Source organism: Canis lupus, chromosome X (assembly GCF_003254725.2).
Source record: "Canis lupus dingo isolate Sandy chromosome X, ASM325472v2, whole genome shotgun sequence".
In the NCBI taxonomy this organism is placed as follows: Eukaryota; Metazoa; Chordata; class Mammalia; order Carnivora; family Canidae; genus Canis; species Canis lupus.
In genome coordinates, this window is record NC_064281.1 from 55461101 (window position 1) to 55486577 (window position 25477).

General features: G+C 48.0%; 1 protein-coding gene and 1 long non-coding RNA gene across 9 annotated transcripts in view; one reads left to right on the forward strand and one right to left on the reverse strand.

The window, feature by feature from the left end:
- The window catches only part of GJB1 (gap junction protein beta 1), a 32119-nt gene extending 16627 nt beyond the window's left edge, over positions 1 to 15492 (forward strand). The window contains exons 1-2 of one of the 7 annotated variants that reach the window (XM_025466141.3): positions 6149 to 6278; positions 13952 to 15492. In XM_025466141.3, the coding sequence (XP_025321926.1) occupies positions 13968 to 14819 (852 nt within the window). In that variant the 5' untranslated portion in view covers positions 6149 to 6278; positions 13952 to 13967 and the 3' untranslated portion in view covers positions 14820 to 15492. Of the gene's footprint in view, positions 1 to 6148; positions 6279 to 8298; positions 8454 to 9520; positions 9672 to 10648; positions 10794 to 12375; positions 12522 to 13391; positions 13549 to 13951 lie in introns of those variants that run through there. The other 6 variants (XM_025466139.2, XM_025466142.2, XM_035711899.2 and 3 more) reach the window with 6 other exon arrangements.
- Positions 2933 to 9462, reverse strand: LOC112671819 (uncharacterized). Of its 2 annotated transcripts, none has more exons than XR_003143874.3 (4): positions 9316 to 9462; positions 7509 to 7776; positions 4110 to 4348; positions 2933 to 3723 (listed from the first exon to the last, which is right to left on the reverse strand). It is a non-coding gene; the product is annotated as an uncharacterized LOC112671819 (long non-coding RNA). The 2 variants fall into 2 exon arrangements; XR_003143875.3 differs by having other exon boundaries at positions 2934 to 3723; positions 4276 to 4348.
- Positions 15493 to 25477: the final 9985 nt, after the last annotated feature.

Sequence of the window (25477 nt, forward strand, 5' to 3'; positions counted from 1 at the left end):
GAGAGAGGCAGAGACACAGGCAGAGGGAGAAGCAGGCTCCATGAACCGGGAGCCCGACGTGGGATTCGATCCCGGGTCTCCAGGATCGCGCCCTGGGCCAAAGGCAGACGCCAAACCACTGCGCCACCCAGGGATCCCAAGAAAAAATTTCTAACTGTATATGGCGACAGATTTTAACTAGACTTATCATGGTGACCATTTCTCAGTATATACAAATATAAAATCATTATCTTGTACACCTTAAACTAATGTAATGTTATATGTCAATTAGGCTTCAATAAAAAAATAGATATCATATGATGACAATTGTATTTTAAGAGTACATGTAAGTGGGCACCTGGGTGGCTCAGTGGTTGAGCATCTACCTTTGGCTCAGGTCGTGATCCCAGGGCCCTGGGATCGAGTCCCGCATCAGGCTCCCTGCAGAGAGCCTGCTTCTCCCTCTGCCTATGTCTCTGCCTCTCTCTCTGTCTCTCATGAATAAATAAATAAAATCTTAAAAAAAAAAGAGTACGTGCAGGTGGGGCACCTGGATGGTTCAGTTGGTTATGTGGCTGCCTTCGGCTCAGGTCATGATCTTCTGAGATTGAGTCCTGTAGTGGGCTCTCTGCTCAATGAGGAGCCTGCTTCTCCCTCTGCCTCTGCTGCTCCCCCTGCTTGTGTTCTCTCTCTGTGTGTCTCTCTCTCTCTCTCAAAAAAAATCTTTAAAAGAAAAGATACATATAGGGGCTCCTGGGTGGCTCAGTTGGTTAAGCATCGGACTCTTGATCTCAGGTCAGGTCTTGATCTCATGATCATGGGTTCAAGCCTTGCATTGGGCTTAAACCAAAAAGAATATATGTATGTATTTTCATTGAAAAATAACTATAAGGTTTCTTTTTTTAAATTTTTATTTATTTATGATAGTCACAGAGAGAGAGAGAGAGAGAGAGAGGCAGAGACATAGGCAGAGGGAGAAGCAGGCTCCAACACTGGGAGCCTGATGTGGGATTCGATCCCGGGTCTCCAGGATCATGCCCTGGGCCAAAGGCAGGCGCCAAACCGCTGCGCCACCCAGGGATCCTGAAAAATAACTATAAGGTTTCACACCTGTTGATGTTAATCTCTGGGTGGTGGTGTTACAGACTATTGTAATTTTTATCCTTATGATTATGGGGGGATTTTCCAATTTTTCCATAAAGAATATGTGTTACTTGTGTAATTGACAAACATAAAAAATTAATATAAAAAGAGAAAAATATCAAATGGGGAAGAAGATTTCAAGGTAGGAGTGGTCAACTGAATCAAACACGTCAGAGTTAGTAAGACTTGTTCTGAGGGCTATCCATTAGATTTAGCAGCAAAGTGACTGTGGTGAAGACTATTTCAATGAAGTAGTTTGTAGGGGCAGAAGCCAGATGGGAATGGAACTGAACAGTGAATGGGAGATGAAGTGCAGACAGCAAGTACAGAAGTGTCTTTTTAAAAACTTGGTTAAAGGGTGCCTGGGTGGCTCAGTGGTTGACCATCTGCCTTCGGCTCAGTGTGATCCTGGAGTCCTGGAATCAAGTCCCGCATTGGGCTCCCTGCAGGGAGCCTGCTTCTCCCTCTGCCTATGTCTCTGCCTCTCTCTCTCTCTCTGTCTCCCATGAATAAATAAATAAAATCTTTTAAAAAATTGGTTAAGAAGGAAAAGAGATAGGGCAAAAGCCCAGTTGAAGATACCATCCAGTTTGAGAATGCCACACCATTTGGTGGCGTAGAGATGTCCTGGGATCCAGACGTAGGTTGCGAAGGTCTTCTGACATTCAGATTTCCAGTGTGAGGGGTACAGCAGAGTGTGGAATTGGAAACAGCAGTCAGCTCAGGGAATTGACATCACAAATTGCTCTTCATGGCTCAGAGGAAAACTCATTGTCACCCAAACTGAGCAGAACACTCCAGTGCAATGTATATGGCTACATAATTTAGAATACAGATTAATTCTTGGAAAAGAGCTTGTGATGAGTGTGAAATAATCATAGATTGGAAGTTCTTATGACTCATGTGATAACAGGGCTTCTTTATCAAGGTGTGTAACTTGGTTCTATAGACAATATCGTTCTCTAGGAATAATGCCAAAACTCAGTGCATTCTACAGCTCAGCCCAGCCCCAGATCTATGAGGTGAGACATCAACAGCAAGAATGAGAGGTTTGTGTTTATTGTAAAGCATGAGCTCAGATTCAGAAATCAATAACTGCTTGACATTCTGAAAAGCACCCTCATGCTGGCAAATCCAATGCCACCAAGCACCAATTTCCTAGGAGACAATGAAGTAGCTCAATCATCCTTGTCTTTTGTTGGATGAAAATGGCCAAAATGGAGGCTTAATCAGAGGATCTGAAGTGGATGCCCCACAAATTATAGAATCCCTCATCTGGATGTGTCTGCATCTGAAGTGAGGCGGGGGGAAATCCTAGGGGCCCCCAACCAGAAGAGGGTTTACTTGAGGAGGCCCGGGGTGGCAAAGCCTTGGAGGTGAACCATAATCTGCAAACCAAAGGCAAGATGGGGATGGAAATAGAAGTGAGACAAAATCTTTGCTTGGGAGGCTTGGGAGCAAGATTGTCCTGTTCGGGTGCAAGGAACAGATAAAGGAAAGTAGGTTACTTAGAATGGAGGCTGTTCAAGATGAAGACGTATTAGAGCTTACCATTTTATCTGGGGCTCAGAGCCTATTTCGGGGACTGATTTGGCAGTTTAAAGAATGTACACAGGACTAGGTCCCAATCTTCCCCTTCACAACACACATACACACACACATACACACACACACACACACACACACACACACTGAATTGGCTGAGGCTGGAGCTGAGTTGGTTTCATAGAAGGCACAAAGCATTATGGATGGGAATTAGCACTGGACTAAGTTCTTTTTTAAAAAAAGATTTTATTTATTTATTCATGAGAGACACAGAGAGAGAGGCAGAGACATAGGCAGAGGGTGGAGAAGCAGGCTCCCTGCAGGGAGCCTGGTTGGGACTCGATTCCAGAACTCCGGGATCATGCCCTGAGTCGAAGGCAGATGCTCAACCGCTGAACCACCCAGGCGTCAGCTCTTATGGGTGCATCTCGGGTCCACAGTTTTCTCCCCTGACCAGGTGCTAGAATCCACACTGGTGGAGAGCTGTCCAGGAATCCCTGTAACACATATTCTGGCTCCCTATCCACCACAGGATGGGTGGATGTTCGTGGACAGGGAGATGAGGGGCTTCAGGCAGAAGACAAGGGATTCCAGAGATCTGAATTGGCCAAGGAATCAGCCCTATAATTTGTAGCAGGGTTGGCGGGGGCATGTGGAGTAGAAACAAAAACATCTGAGTTTTCCAACCTGGCCAGCCCACCACTGCTCCTATGAGCAGCGCTTCTCAGCAGAAGCTTGGACCTTCAGGGTGTCATTGGCAGCCGGCATTTCCCTAGGTTTTGACTTGGTAGTGCTGGGTGGTTTGGGGACATAGCAGGGATAGTGGTTGTGATGGCTGAGGCAGGGGGATTCTAGATGAAGCATTCATGGTGCTACCGTTGGCAAACTTGGCTGAGGCCCAAGGAGGGAAGGGCGGAGGAGTCCAAAGAGTAAACAGAGACGGTGAACACCAGGGCTTCTATTTGGGGCCAGGTTTACATGTTTTATTGGCTCATCAGTTTGAGGGGGTGGATGAGAGATCAGAAGATTCCTGTTTGGAAGACCTGGGAATGGTTCCTACGAAAAAACAAGATCTCTTGTATATACAATATGATTTCAATGATGGACATGTGTATATAAGGAAAGAAAACTGGAAGGAAAGGACTAAACCACTAGCCACTTAATGGACAGGGCATCAGTTCATCAGGTTGACTGCCCAAACTTGGACAATTAGCAGAAGGAGCTAAATTCTTCTGGGTCCTTTTCACTTCTCCCTTCAAACTCGACACTTGGCCCCATTTTTCCGGCTGTGACCTGGACTTCTCTCTGATTCTTCACCCCACCACGCTACCTCTAGTCTCCTTGGGTAAAAATCCAGGACTGAATTCAACCTGGGAACATTCTATCCCTGTAGGACTCCCTAGGTCTTACACTGCACCCCCTCCCCCCACACACACACATACCCGCAAGAACAGAAGGATCAGGAAATGGACGTCAGGCTGTATTGGCTGAAACAAGCAACATTAGGACAGGAGACCCCAAATTCCTACTTTCCACTTCATTTTCTTCACTTTGCTACTTGGTCTAGTGAAAAGATGCAGAACTTTCTGGAATCATTTGCAAGCATACCTTCTGTTTGTGCACCGATCAGACATCAGTGAACCATAGTACCATTCCTCGAACCCCAGGAATTAGGGTCTTCCTAAAACACAGAAACAGCGGCAAAGTGAATTCCAAATTGCAGGGAGTGCATATGGTGTTGGTTAAGGCTCTATTTCCAGGAAATCTATGCAAGTAACACCACCTCACCTTTAGGCTTTACTATTGGTCGAATGAGTGTGCCATCCTATGTGGAGCTGGTTGTAGGATATTTCATACAATTAGGGGTTTTTTTGGGTGGGAGGGGTTGAAACAACTTTGCTTTTGTTCCCCACTCCAAACTGTTCTTAGAGCAAAAGGTATATGTCTACTTGTCAAGTGAATTGGTGTACTATCTGGGTAAGTTCTTCAGAAACCCCTTTGAAAAAATATGGATAACTCCCTCCAGTTGGCCTCTTTTATTATTTTTTAAAAGATTTTTATTTATTTCTTTGAGAAAGAGAGAAGGATCAGGGAGGAGGGCAGAGGAAGAGGGAGAAGCAGACTCCTCGCTGAGTAGGGAGCCCAATGCGACTCTGAACCTGGGGACTCAATTCCAGGGCCCCAGGATCGTGACCTAAGCCAAAGGCAGATGCTTAATCAAAGGCAGATGCTTAATCGACTGAGCAACCCAGGTGCCCCAAGTTGACCTCTTTTAAAAAATGAATCCCTGGGGGGCACAGACTCATCCATGTAATTATGTGTCTTTTTGTAAAGGATTTGTGAAAACCAACACCAATTATGAATACAGGACCACTTCTATCTTTCCCTAGCAGCCCTTCCTGGAAATAGTTCGCACAAACCTTCCACAGCCTGAGCTATGGGGTGGAGAATTTTGAAAATGTTCTGCAAATTTTCGGGGTTTGCAATTTCCTTATCCTATGGACCCATTTGGGAAGAATTTTTGCCTGTGTGTCTTAAGCAACATTTATATTGAAAGCTGTCTCCTTTGATTTCTGAGCCGTGCATTAATGCTGTCTCATTGATCAAAGCCATACAAAATGCCATATTTTGTTTGGTAATGAAGCCCAGGGACAGGCTGGATGATGGATTCCACATGCGAGGCAGTGCTGCTGCATGCCATCTGAGGAAGCCTCAGGATTGCTGTGTGGAGACAAGTGGCATTGCTCTGTAATGTAATGATCAGAGCTCCCACCAGCCTGCTGATTCTGCTGATGAGGTCCGACGCTCTGGACTCAGATGATGTGGCTGGTGAGCTGTGCTCTTAATAATGGGACTGGTTTCCTCCACCAACTGTTCTGGTCCTGGGTGGAATAGGACTGGGGAAAGCTCTCTTTTAGGCTGATGTTTGAGCCATGCCGGAGACAGCAGGCTTATGTTTAAGGCCTCTTTTGCATGTTTCAAGACCTAAAGAAGCTCTCCCTGAGTGAATCTGAGGAAATAAGCCGGCGGATGTAAAATTTTAAAATATTCTCCCCCATGGGACGCCTGGGTGGCTCAGCGGTTGAGCATCTGCCTCCAGCTCAGGGCGTGATCCTGGGGTCCCGGGATTGAGTCCCGCATTGGGCTCCCTGCATGGAGCCTGCTTCTCCCTCTGCCTATGTCTCTACCTCTCTCTGTGTGTGTCTCTCATGAATAAATAAATAAAATCTTTAAAAAAATATTCTCCCCGAACACCCATTGTAAGCAGAAAGCGTGCTTAGGATTCCAGGCAGAAGCTGATTTTAGCTGCTTCCCAGGAGCAAATGGATTTTCATTGCTCACTGTAGTACAGTTTCTCCTCATGTCTCCCCCCACCCCACCATGCCCACTTTTCTCGCTCCTCGCTCGTCCTCTTTCTTTTTCTCTCTTGCAGTGGCAGGACCCCATCCAGAAGACATGTGCAAGTTGCAGTAAATAGGAAGAGGACAAGTTGATACTAGCGACAATTTTTTTATACAGCTAGAAACTATTCAAATAGATTTCCTGTAGCCCAGAACTACACACACAGCTAGACTCACCCTAGAGAGATCCTGCCAGAACTCCAAGGAACAGTGAGTACATAGTGATATTGACCTGTAGTTTCCCTTCCTAGGAGCTCTGCTAAAGGAGCTCTCTCTTCTGGTCAAACAGGTCTGCCTACCATTCCCTAAACACATCTCACTGCTTGCTGTCACTTGGAACGCTTGGACTCTCCATCTCCTTTGTGATCCAATTTCAACTCTGCCTCTTCCACTAAACCTACCCTCTTCATACTTCTAAATGCCTTCTGGCACCTCATAGCTACATATACATTACATATATATAGCCACATATACCTCCATTATTGTAGGTACCCACCTCTCCTGCTAGCCAAGAACTTTCTAGAGTCAGGAACCAGTCCTTACTCTGATTCTCAGTGGGACCCATAGAGCTCATCAAGCTATGGTGTAGTGGTTAAAAGAACCCATTCTGGAGCCAGACTGCTAACAACGAAGCTGGGTGATCTCAGTTATGTCATTTAACATCTGTGTGCCTCAATGCCCTGTAACATGGGAATATTAATAATGCCCAGTGCATGGGGTTACTCTGAGGATCAACCAAAGTAACACTTGCAAAGTGCCTGGAATATTGCCTTTCAGACATGGTGCACTCAGAAAGTGCCACTCCTCTTTATCTATTCGGCACCACCGTACATTAAAGCGGGAATCACCAGGTACCAAAGGATCACCCCCAGTCAGCCTCACCCCCATGGTATCTGGCTCAATTTTGCCTTATACCAAGTTTACCAGACACTCACTAAAGAACTTTCCTACCTGGCTTTAAGGGTCCTTCATACTCTGATCCCTTTAGCAGATGGATGGTATCTTCCACAGCCACCCCACCACAGCCCTGCCTCCCGTCTGTCCTCAAACATGCCCTGCTCCTTCCTACCACTGGGCCTTTACTCACACCTTTTCTCCTCCCTGCAATGCTGGCCCTGCCCTTCCCCTTTCAAACTCCTACCCATCCTTGATTTCTCCACTCAAGCCTCACCTCCCCTAGGAAGCCTTCCCCGATCGCTTCAGCTAACACCCACTTTCCCTCCTTCAACTTTCTCAGCAGTGTAAGTCAGAACCACATAACTAAACAGTTTTCATTGTGACTTCCTGAGTCTTGGTCCTGTCTCTTTGGGAAGTTGATAACTTCCTTAAAAACAGCTGGGAGGTTTCCCCCTCTTCTGCTACCTACCCCTTCCTTACTTTTCTCAGCCTGGGTGCCCAGCTGGTGTCCAGTAAGACTTATTGGTTGATGTGTCCACATACCTGTGTCTGGTCAAGGGAAGCCAAGGCTCTGACACTCTGGCAGTGAGCTTGGGCTATGGGGAAGAGCAGAAGCCAGGGGATTGGTTTCTGTTGACTTCACTTCTTCACAGCTGCTCAGGCCACAGAATTAGCAGGGTCTTCAGGCAAAGGCAAACTCTCCTTCAAACTGGATGACCCTTCATTAATGGTTGACACTCCCTGTTTACCTTAATGATTGCCAAGATCTGTTGCTGCACACGATATGCTTTGCGGTTCAACTGCCTTGGCCCTGAGGGTAGAAGGCAAGCTTTGAAGAGGTTTCAGGGTTCTGGGATGGGATTGGAAATACTTTGGTCCATGTCCAGCCACTCGGGACACAGACAATAAGCAGAAGGCCAAAGAACATCGTGGTCCTGCTGTATGGAGGGAGCACTGCCATCCCCCGCCTTGATGTCAGTAGGTACAAGTAGGCACTGCCCATGTCTTTTTTTTCTCCCCATAGTCATATCATTTTAGGGGCTGGGACCTATAAGGGATGAGAGGGATGGCACCCAGTGCAAGAGCCCTCTCTGCAACTCGCCCCACACACCAGATCCACCTATGGCCCAGGGATGGGGGAAGCCTGAGGGCTGTTAATGAGCCCAGGTCCAGTGCAGCCTCCCAGATGGGCTAAACATGGGCACATGGGTGACAATGAAGCCTCTCTCCCTCTGGGACAGGGCAGTAACTGCAGGCTATGTGATTTGTCTTGCCAAACCCATTGGGAGCTCAGGGGATCAATCTTATTTAATGACTGTGGGAGGAGGCGGGGCTGGTTAATGTTTGTCTGGTTCCTCTTGGGCTGTGGGCCATATCTGGCTCCGGCCCTGGGCTCTTTGTCCCTCCCCTGGCCTGGGCTGACAGCACCTAGTGGCATAGTGCAGACACACCTGCAGACATTCCCTGGGAAAGGGCAGCAGCAACCAGGTGAGGAGGCTGGGGAGGGGGAACTGGTGTGGCACAGGGGGAAAGAGATGGGGGCTGGAGAGAGGCCTGGGCTTTGCCTTCTCTGGGCCTCAGCATTAAGCCACTGAGATCCCTTCTGTGCTTCCCTCTGGGTAGAGCAAGGCCCCTCCTGCCAGGGGCCAGGGTTGCTTAGCCTCTCTCTGGAGCCTTCAACTCTTATCCTCTCTTCAGGCTCAGAGTTGCTTCTTCTCTCCCTCGTTTACTCCCAGCCATGGATTCCCTTCATCCTCACAGGGCTCAATTCCCAGGAAGACTTGAGCCCCCCACCGCCAACCCCACCCCCAAGGCACAGGGTGGCCAAGTTCCTCTCTTTCAGACATTTCCTGCCAAATAGGATTAAGGTTTGGTGGTACTGTTGGGCACTTCCAGGTGCTGTTTTCTTCCCCCCACCCATTAGAAGGTAAAGCAGGCATGCAACAACCCAGGGCTGCCAATGGACAGACAGACGGATGAATGCAGGGCACTCAGCAGTGGAGAGGGACAGCCAATGGGGCCGGGATTTAGGAGCATGGCTCTCCTCTCTCCTGAGGGAGTTTAGGCAGACTCAAGCTGAGCCTGGAGCAACTTTGATGATTTTAGTGATGGAAAGGAGGGGTAGCCCCCCAGCTGTTTGAAAGCTGTTGCAGCTGTTGGGGATGGCCCCAGCAGAGGGCACAGACTAAGTAAAGGAGACACGGGAGAGGATATAGACCAGAGAGGTTTGGAGAGAGAGACTGAGATACGAGAATGCAGCAAGAGCAATAGGGAGGGACACCTCCCCCCCACTGCCGGCTCTGGTGAGGGATCAACGTGAGTCCGTGAGTCCGAAGTTAACTATCAGCACCTTTGCTTAGCAGCTGCCTAGTAAGTTACTCAGTGTCTTTGAGCCCCCGTAGCTCCACCTGTGACTTGAAGACAATAGTCCACAGCTCACAGGCTTGTTGTGAGGACAGGAGTTAATGAACATACAGCCTCTAGAACACTATAGGCATTCCACAGGTGGTGGCTGTCATAATAAGCCCAAGTAGAGAGCAACAGGAAGTCTGATCATTGAAGGAGGACTAAGAGGGTATAGTCCAGAGTGAGGAAGGGAGCTGACATTAACAGTTCCTAGGAAAAGACCGTGGCCGAGGGAGGGAAGGAGAAAACCGGAATGAGCTGAAGTGACCCTGACCCCAGCCTGGCCACAATACATATATGGTAGGGTGGAGAGGACAAGCCAAGTGCCCTGGGTGCAGTGAGGCCACAAGGGTGGAGGCAGGGAAGGGCAGCGGGGGAAGGAAGGAGGGGACCAGGGAAGCTTGGCCTTGGCCACACCAAACAGATGAAGGTGGCCTGGAATTCAGGAAGAAATCTCAAAGGAAGCCCCTGGTTCTTTCCTGGCCGGGGACTGCTCATGAAATGGGGGAGCAAGTGTGAGTCTGAGACTGAATATAACCTCATCCAGTCCAGTCAGGGCCCTCCTCTTGAACCAAAAAACACCAGGATTTCCTATAGTTGGAAAGAGGGACAGGGAAGAGGTGGGGGCAGAAAGAGAGAGACTTGATGAGCATGTATGATATGCATGTGCGTATGTGTGCCCAGACCTGCACAGGTGAGTGCACATGGGAAGGAGTAGAAGTTCTGAGCTGTGGGCCTGGTCTCTGTTAGAACGCAGAGTAAGAGAGGCTGTTAAAGGCAGTGCGATGTAAAGGCTCTGAGAGCAGAAAGAAAACAGAAACCTGACTCTACCCTTTTGCAGAGTTGCCATTGAGGCAAGTTATTTAACCTCTCTGAGCCTCAACTTCCTTGTCCAAAAAATGGGGATAGTATTACAGGACTGTTGTATGGACTAAGTGCGATCTCCTGATGTTGAACTGTGCTGGAGTGCCCGGGCACATGTGAATCCGAAGCCAAGACCAGGGCCTGACACAGCCAGAGAAGTCTTGTCTAATGAAACACCAGGGTAAAAACAGGTCTGGAGCAACACAGAGCATATCAGTGCATGGACTTTAACCCAAAGTCACAAAAACAGTTTGGATTTCAAAATCAGGTCATTCCCCTGGATGTTTTTAGAATGAGACCCTTGAGGTACTGATGTTGACATAGGGATAAGCTCTCCATCCAAAGGAGAGAGCAAAAATCGAGATCTCAGTGCCCACACAAGGGTGCTTAGGGGCCCCAAAGGGAGCTGCTGGCTATGTCCCAGAAGGCGCAAAATGAGAGGTGGAGTGCTCACAACCTAAAAATTCAGGAGTGGCCAGGCTGACTGAGAGGCACCATTGAGGAGCACAGAGAATAGCTGACGTTTGCTTCAGAGTCTGAGGAAGCAGTCTGAGAAAGGTAAGGCAGGGAAAATAGAACAGATACAGAGGCAGTGAGCCGCAAGCCCCAGGAAGGAAGAGGGATGAGTTAGCAGTCAATAGGAAAGGGGAGAAGGGGCTAGAGGAAGATATAAGCCAGACCAGTTTTGGATCTCCCTTTTTCTAAAAACACTCATAGACGGGCATCTGCAAGGCTCAGTTGGTTGAGTGTCCGACTCTTGGTTTCAGTTCAGATCGGGGTCTTGGGGTTGTGAGATCGAGCCTTGCATCTGGCTCTGTGCTGGGGACGGAGTCTGCTTGATATTCTCTCCCTCTGCCCCCCCTTCTCGCCCCCAGCTCTCTCTCTCAAAAGACAAATACAAAATAAAAACACTCATAGAAAGAAAAATTAGAATTCTAGCCAAGGTGGTAGAGCTTATGGGAAAAAGTATGGGCTCTGGAGTAAGCTTGGCCTGGCTGCAATCCCATTCCCATCACATACTAACTGCACTAACTCCATGTGACCCTTGGACAAGTCCCTTCAGCTTTCTTTACCTCAGTTTCCTTTTTTGTGACATGAGGATGAAAAGGGACACCTACCTCCTGGGGTTGTTCTGAGGTTTACATGAGTTTCTGAAGTTTACACAAGGCCTGGCCTCACAGGTGCTCAGAAAATGGTTGTTCTTTTTTTTTTTTTTTAAGATTTTATTTATTTATTTGACAGAGAGAGTGAGCAGCAGGCAGAGGGAGAGGGAGAAGCAGGTTCCCCACTGAGTAGGGAGCCTGATGTGGGGCTCCATCCCAGGATCCTGGGATCAAGACCTGAGCCAAAGACAGACACTTAACCAAGAGCCACCCAGGCACCCCATAAATGATTATTCTTAATAATGTTCCTCGACCACCTGTTTGTGAACTAACGTGTGTCACCAGATGAAGCATTACTTTACCATTAACCATTATACCTCCTGTGGCAGCTCTGCCTTTGGAACCAGGGGCTTAGGAAAAAGGGCACCCCTGTTCCTATGCTGGTCACTCAGGCTTTTTTTTTTTTTTTGAAAAAATAAAACCTTGTTCAGAGAAGTAATCTATGTCCCGTGGACCATCCCTCCGTCCTCTAGTTTCTTGCATCCCATTCCCCAAGTTTTCTGTGGTTGATATATTCCCCCTCCCCACTACAACAGAGAAGAACCCCCCTCCCACTGACCTGAATACAGGGCTTCTGCCACCAGCACTGCCCCTGCACTGGGGGCAGGAAATGCCCTACATTTCCTAGGGGTGCAGGCCTGTGTATTCTCCTCACATCCAGTTTCCTGCTGTGGAATAAGTGGTGGGAGGTAAGAGGAGGCCTTCTTTGCCTGCCTAAAGCACAGAAGGGGAATTTCTTCCCTAGAGCAATAGCCAAGCTCAGGAAACCAGGAGATTACAATGTACATTTGATGTTGGGGGCAGGGCAGCCACAGAACAGTCTGTTCTATCTCAGGACAGACACCATAGGTCAATGGGCAGCATTGGGCAGCAAAAAGAGGGGTGTTGGGTTTGGCAGACCACCCAGTCCCTGGAGCAACATGTTTTTTCTTCCTGATAAGGTGCTTACCTCCCTTAATCATCAGCTATGAAACTGGAGCTGAGAACTTTTGCAGGTTGCTTCACTGAAGCTCATGATAACCCTGGGTACTAACCCCATTTGTAGATGAGCAAGTTGGCTCAGAGAAGGTCGGGATCTAGCCCATGGTCATATCAAGCGAAGAACCAGGATTCGAACCCAAAGGTGTATGACTCTTACCTATTCCATCTTTTAACCTTCTGTTTGCCTGCTAATTTTTGCTTTCTCCCTCTGGTTTGTACTCCCTGTGTGCCCACCTGTCCACTGGGGGTTCTCTGTCCTGAAGCTCAAGGAGGGATGGTCAGGCCTTGCTCCGTGACACTGGAGTCGGAAAGTATTTACAGGTCCTCTGCTCCCATGTTTCTTGTGTCCTAATGGGTAGCATTAACCCTTGCTTTCATTGTCGTTCTGAATGGCTGGCTTTTGCTTTTGCCAACACCAGCAGCAAAAGTCCAAAGAGCATATGGTGGAAAGAGCTGAAACTTCTGCTTCAGATACTTTTGTGTTTCGTTCTACTGTAACATTTCTTAGCTGTGTAACCTTGAGTAAGTTACTTAACTTCTCTGAGCTTCAGCCTCCTCATCTGGAAAGACTGGGGTAAAGTCCCTGGAGGCTTGCTGAGAGGGTCCAAGGAGAGAATGTATGGGAAAAAGCTTAACAGAATTCCTGGCTTGGGACAGATGAGTGAACTCACCCATCCCCTGTAGGGGATCTCAATTTAGGTAAAATCCTGCTGACCCTAAGTTTCTAGTAGAGTCATGGGGGACGGCCTCAGCCCAGAGTCTCCTGGTCCCCTTGGGTCCCCTTGTACATGCACCTGTATTGTTCCATCTCCCCCCACCCCCCACTGCCATGGCCATTCTTCTGGTGGGGCTGTGGGGCGGGTGCGGCGATGGACCGGGCGGGCACAGAACAGGTGGGTGCAGGCTGGGTGTCCGGCGCTGGGACACAAGTGCTCTGTGTGTAGGGTGGGCGGAAGTCAGGGCGTTTGATCTGAATTCTAAAGGGCGTTGTTCAGAGCTCCACAAAGGTCCCATTGTGCAGACACTGGGTATAAAGCAGCATATGACTCCCCAGCACCGGGCGGCGATGAATTGGAACGCAGGCGTGGACCCAGGGACCACTCCCCTTGCACAGACATGAGACCATAGGGGACCTGTCTGGGTGGCCTCAGGGATAGGCGCTCCCCAAGGTAACGGGATTTGTTGGGTTCGCCCTAGGTCCAGAGCTAAGGAGCTGGGGGATGGGGAGCTAAAAAGAATGGCTGATGGCAGAACAAAATGGGCCTGGTGAAGAAAGGGGCTAGAGAGGAAAGAACGTTGCATGAAAGCAAAGAAGGCAGATGGGGCTCAGGGAAGTCAAGTCAAGTGAGGAGGAGGAGGAGGAGGAGGAGGAGGAAGAGGTGGAGGAGGAGGAGGAGAGGCTGGCAGTGGACATGGGGTGATGAGGAAAGCGATGACTATCCTTCTTCCCTTCCTGTCACTGGCTCTCGGAAAGGGTGACGGGGGCAGGAGGGGGTGTGTCAGGCAATGTTACGGCACCCACTTTTCTGCCCCAGCTTTCTGCCAGCTTGCCCTGTGGCTCCTGTTTTGCAGGTGTGAATGAGGCAGGATGAACTGGACAGGTTTGTACACCTTGCTCAGTGGCGTGAACCGGCACTCTACCGCCATTGGCCGGGTATGGCTCTCCGTCATCTTCATATTCAGGATCATGGTGTTGGTGGTGGCCGCGGAGAGTGTGTGGGGTGACGAGAAGTCGTCCTTCATCTGCAACACCCTTCAGCCTGGCTGCAACAGCGTCTGCTACGACCACTTTTTCCCCATCTCCCACGTGCGGCTGTGGTCTCTACAGCTCATCTTGGTTTCCACCCCAGCGCTCCTCGTGGCCATGCACGTGGCTCACCAGCAGCACATAGAAAAGAAAATGCTGCGACTCGAGGGCCATGGGGACCCGCTGCACCTGGAGGAGGTGAAGAGGCACAAGGTCCACATCTCAGGGACGCTGTGGTGGACCTACGTCATCAGTGTGGTCTTCCGGCTACTGTTTGAGGCCGCCTTCATGTACGTCTTTTATCTGCTCTACCCTGGCTACGCCATGGTGCGGCTAGTCAAGTGTGAGGCCTACCCCTGCCCCAACACAGTGGACTGCTTCGTGTCCCGCCCCACGGAGAAAACCGTCTTCACTGTCTTCATGCTGGCCGCCTCTGGCATCTGCATCATCCTCAACGTGGCCGAGGTCGTGTACCTCATCATCCGGGCCTGCGCCCGCCGGGCCCAGCGCCGCTCCAATCCGCCCTCCCGCAAGGGCTCGGGCTTCGGCCACCGCCTCTCACCTGAATACAAACAGAATGAGATCAACAAGCTGCTGAGCGAGCAGGACGGCTCTCTGAAGGACATACTGCGCCGAAGCCCCGGCACTGGGGCCGGGCTGGCTGAGAAGAGCGACCGCTGCTCGGCCTGCTGATGCCACACACCAGGCAACCTCCCATCCCGCCTCCCCCCACCCCCTCTACCACCTTGCCTCAGGCCTGCCCCTCCTTCCCCTCTGCCAGGGTGCAGGCCTCTGCCTGCTAGGGACTGCTGGATCAAAATTGTCCTTCTCTCCCTCGTTCCCTTCCTTCCCCTCACCCCAGGGCTTTCTGTCTGGGGGGCCCCAGGAGTGGGGAACCAGAGGCCACCCACATGAGTGCTCAAGGTTGTTGGGGGTGTGGGCAGCTCTTCTCATCTGTACCCCCTTTCTCTTCCCTCTCCCTCTCCCTGCGGCCACTGGGGACAGGAGATAGGATGCTCTGACAGCATCCAATTGTGAAACTAATCTTAACCCCATGTTGTCAGATACCCTATTTCTGGAGTCACATCAGTGGGGAGGGAAGTGGGCAAGTGGAATGGAAGGAGGGTGGTGTGGATGTGTGGGTGGAGAAGGGAGGGTAGGAGAGGCAAGAAAAGGAAGAATAGGGCTTTGCGTGCCGGTCTTGAGGAAAAGGAGGACAGGTCTGGGGAGGAGGAATTAGGGAGGGAGGGAGGAGCAGGCAGATAAGTTCAAGTGGGAGTTGGTCAGGGCCACCCTTGCCTCTAGTTCCCAAGGCCTCTCTCTGCCTGGAATGTTACACATTAAACAGGATTTTACAGTAAACGAAGAGGTGGCTTGTGTGTTTGTCAAGTTCTTTCTCCTGCAACCTCTGACCTCCCCCTGGATGAGCTGGCCTTGGTTTTTTGCTGATCTAGAAAGCAATGGGCAACAGACATAGGGACACCGTGAGCCACACTTGTCTGGTTTTTTTGTGTGTCTTGTTTTGTTTTGTTTTTGAGGGGGGACTTAACATTTTTTTTAAAATAACAGCTTTATGAGAACAAATACCTTAAATTCCTTCTTTCATTTTATTTTTATCATCTAGTCTAAGTATAGTTTATCAAGTTTTTCATAATTGCGTGCAGTCTTGTAAACATGACCACCATATATTAGAAAACATTTATATTACCTCAATAAGCTTCCTTGGGCACCTTCCTCTGATTTGAAAAACATCAAAATGACAACTCCATCTGGAGAGACAGGAAATGATAGATTTCACAAGTCTCAGAAAGGGTAGCACACATTCCCTGGATGAGGGCCCCTCCCCCACACCCCTGGGAGAACTGTCCCCCCTCTTCCCTTGAAACTGGGTGCTCACCACAAACTGATGCTCCCCCTGCCAGCTACCCACTGGACTGCACTGTGACCCTGACCCCTCTCCTGGATTGGACAGAGCCTCTAATTCCACCCTTGTCCCCAGTTTTCTTCTGTCAGGAATCAACCTCCCATCCCAGAGATGTCTCCAAATGCAGGTCAGACATTTCACAGCCAGGTCTCCTCCCTGTCATCAGGGCATCAGGCATCACCTCACTCCCAAGCAGCAGGTAACCTCCCCACCCTCTGGCAGCTGTGATGGTAAAAGCCCCAGGCTGGGTTCAAGTCCTACCTCTGTCCCTTAGGTGTCAGACACTCCCTGCGCCAAGCCTTAGTTTCCTTGCGAGCAAATGAAGGCTGGCCTCACCCATGTCTAAGCTCCTTTTGGCACTCTAGGCTTCTGGGATTCCTAAAAGGCTTCCCCAGAGTCACAGGGTTTTCCCCATCTTAGAGTCGCTGCCCTCACCAGGGAGCCTTCCAGAGTAAAAGTCTCCCCACCTCCTCCCTAGCAAGTTCCTCTACCTCTTACTAGAAAAAATGATTTGCCACTCCCTGTCAGAGTATGGTGACTGTGACAGGTACGTCAGAAAGGAAGAACAAATAGGGCATAATCTCATCAGAACTGTTCTCCTCTAGGGCAGCCCAGGTGGCTCAGTGGTTTGGCACTGCCTTCGGCCCAGGGTGTGATCCTGGAGACCCGGGATCCAGTCCCACATTGAGCTCCCTGCATGGAGCCTGCTTCTCTCTCTCTCTCTCTCTCTCTCTCTCTCTCTCTCTCCCTCTCCCTCTCCCTCTCCCTCTCCCTCTCCCTGTCATGAATAAATAAATAAATAAATCTAAAAAAAAAAAAAAAGAACTGGGATCCCTGGGTGGCTCAGCGGTTTGGTGCCTGCCTTTGGCCCAGGGCGCGATCCTGGAGTCCCAGGATCGAGTCCCACGTCAGGCTCCCGGCATGGAGCCTTTTTCTCTCTCTGCCTTTCTCTCTCTATCATAAGTAAATAAATAAATCTTTTAAAAAATTTTTAAAAAAGAACTGTTCTCCTCTAGAAACAGTCTTTTCCCTTCAGACAGAAAGCATGGAAGGTTTCCTCATTCGAGGAGGTTTCTCCTTTAGAGAAGAAAGAGTAAGCCTCCCCTGCCTGTGCTGCCCCCCACCCTCCCATACTCAGCAGTCCCTGAGAAACAGCTTCCCCCTTCCTTAAAAGAGAGAGGTTACTTTTCTGCAAGAGATTTCCTTTCTCTTTAGAAAATGCCACCATATCCTGCGACAAAAGAGGTCCCCACCCCCAGGTCTCCCAAGGTGGGAGAGATTCCTTTTCTTTTTTCTTTTCATTTAGATTTTATTTATTTATTCATGAGAGACACACAGAGAGAGGCAGAGACGTAGGCAGAGGGAGAAGCAGGATCCCTATAGGAAGCTCAATGCGGTACTCGATCCCAGGACCCCGGGACCATGACCTGAGCCAAAGGCAGAAGGTCAACCACTGAGCCACCCAGGTGCCAGAAATTCCTTTTCTTATCAAAATCCTCCCCCTGCCCCTGGAGCCCAACAGAGCACAAGGAACACAGAGCATCTCTCCTCTCTGTCCAAAAGGCCATCAAGAAAATGATTTTCTTTAAAAACGTCCTCCTGGTTCCACGCAAGAACCTCCTGCCCTCCCCACATTTGAAAAGCTCCATACCTCCCATCACTTCAGATTATCTAGTTTTCTCTTCAAAAGATCCTACAAATCTCCTTCGGCAGAGAAGCTCCAACTCCAGATGAAGGCTTTCCTCTCCAGGGGGCAGTGGTGGGACAGTAAAGCCACAAACTGGCAATGCAGCCAAAGGGAGGACACTTACCCTTGTGTCCTGTGACCCAGATGGGAGCGGGCCAGAGGACTCTGAGGAGGGCTGGAGCACATGATGTTGCAGGGAGGGAGGAGGGTCGGTCAGGGCTAACCCAGGACTGACTTTTTGATCTGAGGCTTGTCCCAAGAGTGTGTGTAAAGGCCAAATGGGAGGCAAGTGGGTATAGCACCTGCTGCGTAGACAATCAAACTACGAAGTGTGACCACAGTGGCGAAGAGGGCTTGTCAATAAAGAGACCAGGCTGGCCATCTTATTAGCTCTGTCCCCCTGGACACCTGATACTCACCCTGAGTTCTCTGTTTCTTCGTCTGCTATAGAAGGTGGATAATCACCTCTCTACCTCTCCTTCCACAGACCTTTTGTGAGAATCAAAGAAGATGTGTGCAAAAACTGGTTAGAAACTGTAAAGTAAGGTAAGATACTATCAGAAATGCAGATACCACAGCCTTAAGGCATGCTAGGACTTGTAGTGAGCTAGAAAGGAGGGAGGCTGGATCAGTGGGACTGGGGCTAGCGGAAGGAACTTGGTGATAATAAGGTTGGATCCCCTGGGGAGTGGACAACAATCCAAACAGCAAAGTTCAAGAGATATTGCATATTCAAGGGATCTGATCTGGGGGCAGAAAAAGCTGAGTAACAGGAACTTCTTACTTACTCTTTCTCCTGGTACTGGTACTTTTAGGGACATTTATGGGGTTTTAGAGGCATCCGTGTGCAGAGATACTAGGAGCTGGGGACAAGGAAAAGAGTCAGCTTCTGGATGAGGGGAGTGGCTACACTAGGAGCATAGTCAAGCCCCACCTCCCAACTGGGTTGGAATTTCAAAGCAGGCTGCAGTATCCACAGAGAATTGGCATGGCAACCATGAACTGATTCAGATGCCCAATCAGATAGCCTGGGTGCACACGGTGGTGGCTAGAGGAGAATGCTTGCTCCATTTCCTGATTCCACAATATGAAAATGCCAGATGTGACCTATGGGAGAGTGGGAGCCATAAAGGCCCCCTGAGCTGGGGTCCCTTTGATTCCTGGATTAGGCCGGGCCACTGAACTGTCAGGCAGGGAAAGGATTGTTGCATTCTAGGGAGAGGGATAAGGTGGGCAAAGGACAGACAGGTTATCTAAAAGGGTGTGATGCTATCTTGAGTGAGACAAATAATCCACTGTGGAGGATTGGAGGGTGGAATGGCTAGAGAGGAGACAGGAGAGGGAAATTATGACCAGCTTGTGATGGGCCTGGTGTGTCACTGTAAGAGGACAGTCTTAACTGTCCTACCGGTGGTGGAAACCACTAAGGGTTTTTTTTAAAGATTTTATTTATTTATTCATGAGAGATACACACAGAGAGGAACATAGGCAGAGGGAGAAGCAGGCTCCCTGTGGGAATTCTGATGTGGGACTCCATCCCAGGACCTCAGGACAACGCCCTGAACTGCAGGCAGACACTCAACCACTGAGCAACCCAGGTGCCCCAAAACCACTAAGGGTTTTGAGTAGAGGAGTGCCACCTTCAGATTTGTGGTCTGGGAGCCGACTCTGGCAGCCACACGGAGAGTGGACTGGGGACAGGAAGGATGAGAGGCAGAATGACCAGTTATAGACCTGTTGCAATGGCCCATGTGGAGCCTGTGATGATTTGGAGGTTTCCTTCTCCTTCCTTGACTGGCAGACTCCTAACCATTCATGACTCAGCTCAAATGTCATCTCCCGTATGAAGGCTTCACCTCTCTTCTCTCCTCCCAGTCCCCCGCCAGGTACCTCAGAGAGAATGAGTCCTCCCCTCATTCTGAATTCCTGCAGTACATTGTAGTGTCTATTCATTAGAGTGCTTATCCAATTGTATGGAAATTGCTTGCATAACCTCAACACACAGTAGGTGCTTAGCCTGTTGAATTAAGGGCAGTAGGGAAGTAGAGAGAGGCATGCACAAAGGTTCAGAGTCTACAAAGAGTAGGGTGTGTTCAGAGTGACTAGAACATAGAATGCATGGGATGGGGTGGGTGTCATAGTAGGAGGTGAGACTGGCAAAGTAGGTTGGGGCCAGTCCATGAGGGGTTTCATATACCATACCTAGAAGTGTGCACAGGAGCTTAGACTCTACACTATCCTAGACTTACAGGCAATTTGGTACTCATATAGACTGTGAAGATCTCAAGGAGATCCAGGTCAGGGCAGCCCTTGGCACAAACAGAAGCATTAAGAGTGATGATGACCTATGGAAGAATGAGCAGAGTGATCTGACTGTGGACCTCACGGAGAAAGGATAGTTTACACAGGATGGTTCTCCATTTCTTTTTTTTTTTAAAGTTTATTTATTTTAAGTAATATCTACACCCAATGTGGGGCTTGAACACATGATCCCGAGATCAAGAGTCATGTGCTCCTCCAACTGAGCAGCCAGATGCCCCAAGATGGCTTGACATTTCAATTGGAACCTCTCTGGAAAGTCAGTATAGCATAGTGATTAAGAGCATGCTCCACTTCCTACCTGTATGACTTTAACCAAGTTACTTGGCCTCTCTGTAGCTCAGTTTCCTCACCGGTAAAACAGTGATAGCAATCATACTATATCAAAGGGCTATAGCGGAGATTAGATGTAATAATTATATGTAGAGAACCTAGAACAGTGCCTAGTCAATGGTAAGTTCTTTTCTTTTTATAAAAAGAGACTTTATTTATATCAGAGAGAGAGAAAGAAAGGAGAGTGTGAGCAGGAACAGAGGGAGAGGGACAAGCAAACTCCACATTAAGCATGGAGCATGGGATCCCTGGGTGGCGCAGCGGTTTAGCACCTGCCTTTGGCCCAGGGCGTGATCCTGGAGACCAGGGATCGAGTCCCACGTCAGGCTCCCGGTGCATGGCGCCTGCTTCTCCCTCTGCCTGTGTCTCTGCCTCTCTTCCTCTCTGTGTGTGACTATCATAAATAAATAAAAATTTTTAAAAAAAGCATGGAGCACTATGTGGGGCTCCATCCCACAACCCTGAGATGATGAACCGAGCTGAAATCAAGAGTTGGATACTTAACTGACTGGTGCCCTGATAGTAAGTTCTATATAAGTATGTGATGTATGGGAGCACCTAGGTGACTCAGTCAGTTAGGCATCTGTCTTTGGCTCAGGTCGTGATTCCGAGGTCCTGGGATCAAGCCCTGCGTGGGGCCCCCTTTTCAGTGGTGAGTCTGCTTCTCCTTCTCTATGCTCTCTTTCACTATCTCTCTCAAATAAATAAATAAATAAAAACTTTATTTAAAAAAACAAGTATGTGGGCAGCCCCGGGTGGCTCAGCGGGTTAGTGCCGCCTTCGGCCCAGGGCATGATCCTGGAGACCTGGAGACCCAAGATTGAGTCCCACGTCAGGCTCCCTGCATGGAGCCTGCTTCTCCCCCTGCCTGTGTCTCTGCCTCTCTCTCTCTCTGTGTCTCTCATTAATTAATAAATAAATAAAATCTTTAATAAAAAAAAACAAGTATGTGATATGATGATTTCATCTCACTACCTGTGCCATCCTTCAACTACAGTGACCCTTGAACAATGTGGGGGTAGGGCGCTGAACGCTTGTGCAGTCGAAAATCCTTGTATGAATTTTGACTCCTTCAAAACTTAATTACTAATAGTTTACCATTAACTGGAGGCCTTATCTATAACATAGTGGATTAACGCATGGATTAATGCATATTTTTGGTGTTATATGTATTATATGCCGTATTCTTGTAATAAAGTAAGCTGGAAAAAAGAGAATTTTATTAAGAAAATCATAACGAGGGATGCCTGGGTGGCTCAGTCCATTAAGCATCTGCCTTTAGCTCAGGTCATGATCCCAGGGTCCTGGGATTGAGCTCACATCTGGCTCCCAGCTCAGTAGGAAGTCCGCTTCTCCTTCTCCCTCTGCTGCTCCCCCACACTCATGTTCTCTCTCTCTCTCTCTCTCTCTCTCTCAAATAAATAAAATATTGGGATCCCTGGGTGGCGCAGCGGTTTGGCGCCTGCCTTTGGCCCAGGGCGCGATCCTGGAGACCCGGGATCGAATCCCACGTCGGGCTCCCGGTGCATGGAGCCTGCTTCTCCCTCTGCCTGTGTCTCTGCCTCTCTCTCTCTCTCTCTGACTATCATAAATAAATAAAAATAAATTTAAAAAAAAAATTTAAAAAAAAAATAAATAAAATATTTTTAAAAACATTGTAAGGAAGGGAAAATATATTACAGTACTGTGCTGTATTTATCGAAAAATATCCACATATAAGCAGACCTATGTATGCAGTTCAATACACAGTCCAAACTCATGTTGTTCAAGGGTCAGCTGTATTCACTCTCTCAGCTATTGAGCTAACCTCTGTCTCACCAAAGTAACATGCTGTATTTTTTAAAAATTTCACATTCAACTTTATTCTTTTTTCCCCTGGGATTTTAATTATATATATAATTAAAATACTGTGTTATATTAGTTTCAGGTGTACAACATAGTGATTCAACAGTTCAATACATTTCTCAGTGCTCATCAAGATAAATGTACTCTTAATCCCTTTCATCTGTTTCTCCACACACCCTCCTCCATGCACCTCCTCCCCGGCAACCATCAGTTTTTTTTTTTTTTTGTTTGTTTGTTTTTTTTTTCATCAGTTTGTTCTCTATATTTGAGAGTCTATTTTTCTGTTTGTCTTTTTTGTCTTTGTTCATTTGTTTTCTTTCTTAAATTCTATGTGCAAGTGAAATCATAAGGTACCTGTCTTTCCCTAACTTTTATCAGTTAGCATTATACCTTCTAGGTCTGTCCCTGCTGTTGCCAATGACAAGATCTCAGTCTTTTTTTTTTTTTTTTTGGCTTTGTAATATCTGTGTGTGTATGTGTGTCTAGGACATCTTCTTTATCCATTCATTTTTTTTAGATTTTCTTTATTTATTCATGAGAGACAGAAAGAGACAGAGAGACATAGGCAGAGAGAGAAACAGGCTCCCTGAGGGGCCTTGGGCCTTGATCCCGGAACCTGGGATCATGACCTGAGCCGAAGGCAGATGCTTAACCTCTAAGCCACCCAGGTGCCTTATCCATTCATCTTTTGTTGGACACTTGGGTTGCTTCCATGTACTGACTATTACGAATAATGTTGCAATAAACATAGGAGTGCATTTATCTTTTTGAAATGATACATCCAATAAGGGGTTAATACCCAAAATACATAAAGAACTTATAAAATTCAACACCAGGAAAACCCCAAATAATCTGAGTAAAAATGGGCAGAAGACCCAAGGAGTTATTTTTCCAAAGAAGACACACAGATGGCCAACAGACACGTGAAAAGATACTCAACATCACTAATCCTCAGGGAAATGCAAATCAAAACCACAATGAGATATCGCCTTACATCTGTCAGAATTGCCAAAATAAAGAACACAAGAAATAATGCAGCTTGGGTGAGGATGTAGACAAAAAGGAACTCTTATGCACTGTTGATGGTTAATAGAAATTGGTTGCAGCCACTGTGGAAAAAAATACAGAGTTTCCTCAAAAAAAAGACACACACACACACACACGCACAAAAACACACAGAAACAGAATTGCTATATGATCCAGTAATTCCACTACGGAGTATTTACCCAAAGAAAACAATAACATGCTTTCCTGATTGCCCAGTTGTCAATTGCCATGTGTGTGTGTTTCAGTAAGGAAATCTGTATGTTTTCATACATATGTCACAGTCTGCATGACCATATTTACATATACATAGGAGGATGGCTGTGAGGGGTGTGTCTCAATTCTTAATGTCACTTTAAGAAAAGGATGTGTCTCAATCATAGTCTGAAACTTTAAACTTTATTACCAGACTTAGAAATAACGTAAGTGGGGTCATCTGGCTGGCTCAGTTGGTAGAGCATGAGACTCTGGATCTCAGGGTCATGAGTTCAAGCTCCACATTGGGCATGGAACCTACTTGAAAAAAAAAGAAAGAAAGAATGTAAGTGGATCAAAGGAAAGGAGGCTGTGTTTATGGAACACCCAGTGTGGACCAGATTTGGTACTACATTAAGCACTTACATACATAATCTCAATAATGGCCAGGTAGCTCTACCTGTCCTTGTAGATAGCAAATGGAGGCTCAGAGAGGTTAAGTAATATGTCTAAAGGTTGCACACGCTAAAATTGCAAAACTAGAATCAAAATTTAGACCTATTCTAATCCAAAATCTGTTCTGTCTCCTCTATACCAAAATATAGAGGGCTACACTGCCTTAGGAAGTGTTTCAGGATACAGCAGTGGATGGGAGGACCTCAGTGTGATATATCAAAGTATCCCTCAACGTGAACCTGCTGGCAAATGAAATATGCATTTGGGGATCCCTAAGGTTAAGAGAGAGAAATGATGGACGTTGAGGAAGAGGCTGTCCTGTGCTCAGACAGAAGGGCAGTCTGGAGGGAGAGGGCTTCTCCAGGGAGCTCCGCCTGGAGCAGGATTCAAAAACTGTCCATACGCAAGATACTTTGGAGAGTGCAGGAAAGACAGTGAGAAGCGAGAAATGGTTATTCAGAACCTCTACCTGAACAAAATAGAATACAAATTTCAAAAGGGGGCTCCTGGCTGGCTCAGTGGGTAGAGCACGTGACTCTTGATCTTGGAGTTGTGAGTTTGAGCCCCACACTGGATGGAGAGATTGCTTAAAAACAAAAATGAAAAAAAAAACCCCACGCTCCTGACCTGTTAAAACTTTTTTTTTAAAGATTTTATTTATTGATTCATGAAACACACACACACACACACACACACACACAGAGAGAGAGAGAGAGAGAGAGAGAGGCAGAGACACAGGCAGAGAGAGAAGCAGGCTCCACACAGGGAGCCTAACGTGGGTTCGATCCTGGGTCCCCAGGATCAGGACCTGGGCTGAAGGCAGCGCTAAACTGCTGAGCCACCCAGGCTGCCCTGACCTGTTAAATCAATGTCAACTTTTGAATCTGGAGGTAGAGATTGCTTAAAACAAAACCCCTACTTCCTCCCCACCCCCGCCGACCCCCCCGCCTGTAAAATCAAGATCAACCTTGAAACTGCCATGGTTTCTCTGCCTTCACCTGAGGGATCTCAAAGCCACACTTTGTTTTCCAGCGGTGTCCCCTTGCCCCTTTCTCTTTCCCTCCAGCTTCCTTTCCAAGAGACAAAGCCTTTCATAATGCAGTCTAAAGATGCAGATCCCCCCGAGAATTCCCACCAATTAAAAATCATTCAAGTGAAAATATAGTTTGCCAACATACAAAGTCTTGGAAATTCTGTGTCCCACATCTTTCTCCAGCTCCTCTCCCCCTTAGCATTAGCATTGTGCTCCTGCCTTCCTTGGGACCTGGCGATGATGATCTCCTAACTGCTCATTTGGATGAGAAAAGCTGACATTTATTAATTGCTTACTGTGTGCTGGGCTATGCACTCAATGGTATCTCCTGCCCTCCTCAACCCTCGCAGAGGTAACTAGCATTGTTGTCCCCATTTTACAGATTAGGAAACTGAGGCCTACATTAGGTTAAGTTACTTGCCCAGGCCCCACAGCTCAGAAAGAGGGGGCTGAGGGGCACCTGAGTGGCTCAGTGGTTGAGCGTCGACCTTTGGCTCAGGTCGTGATCCCAGAGT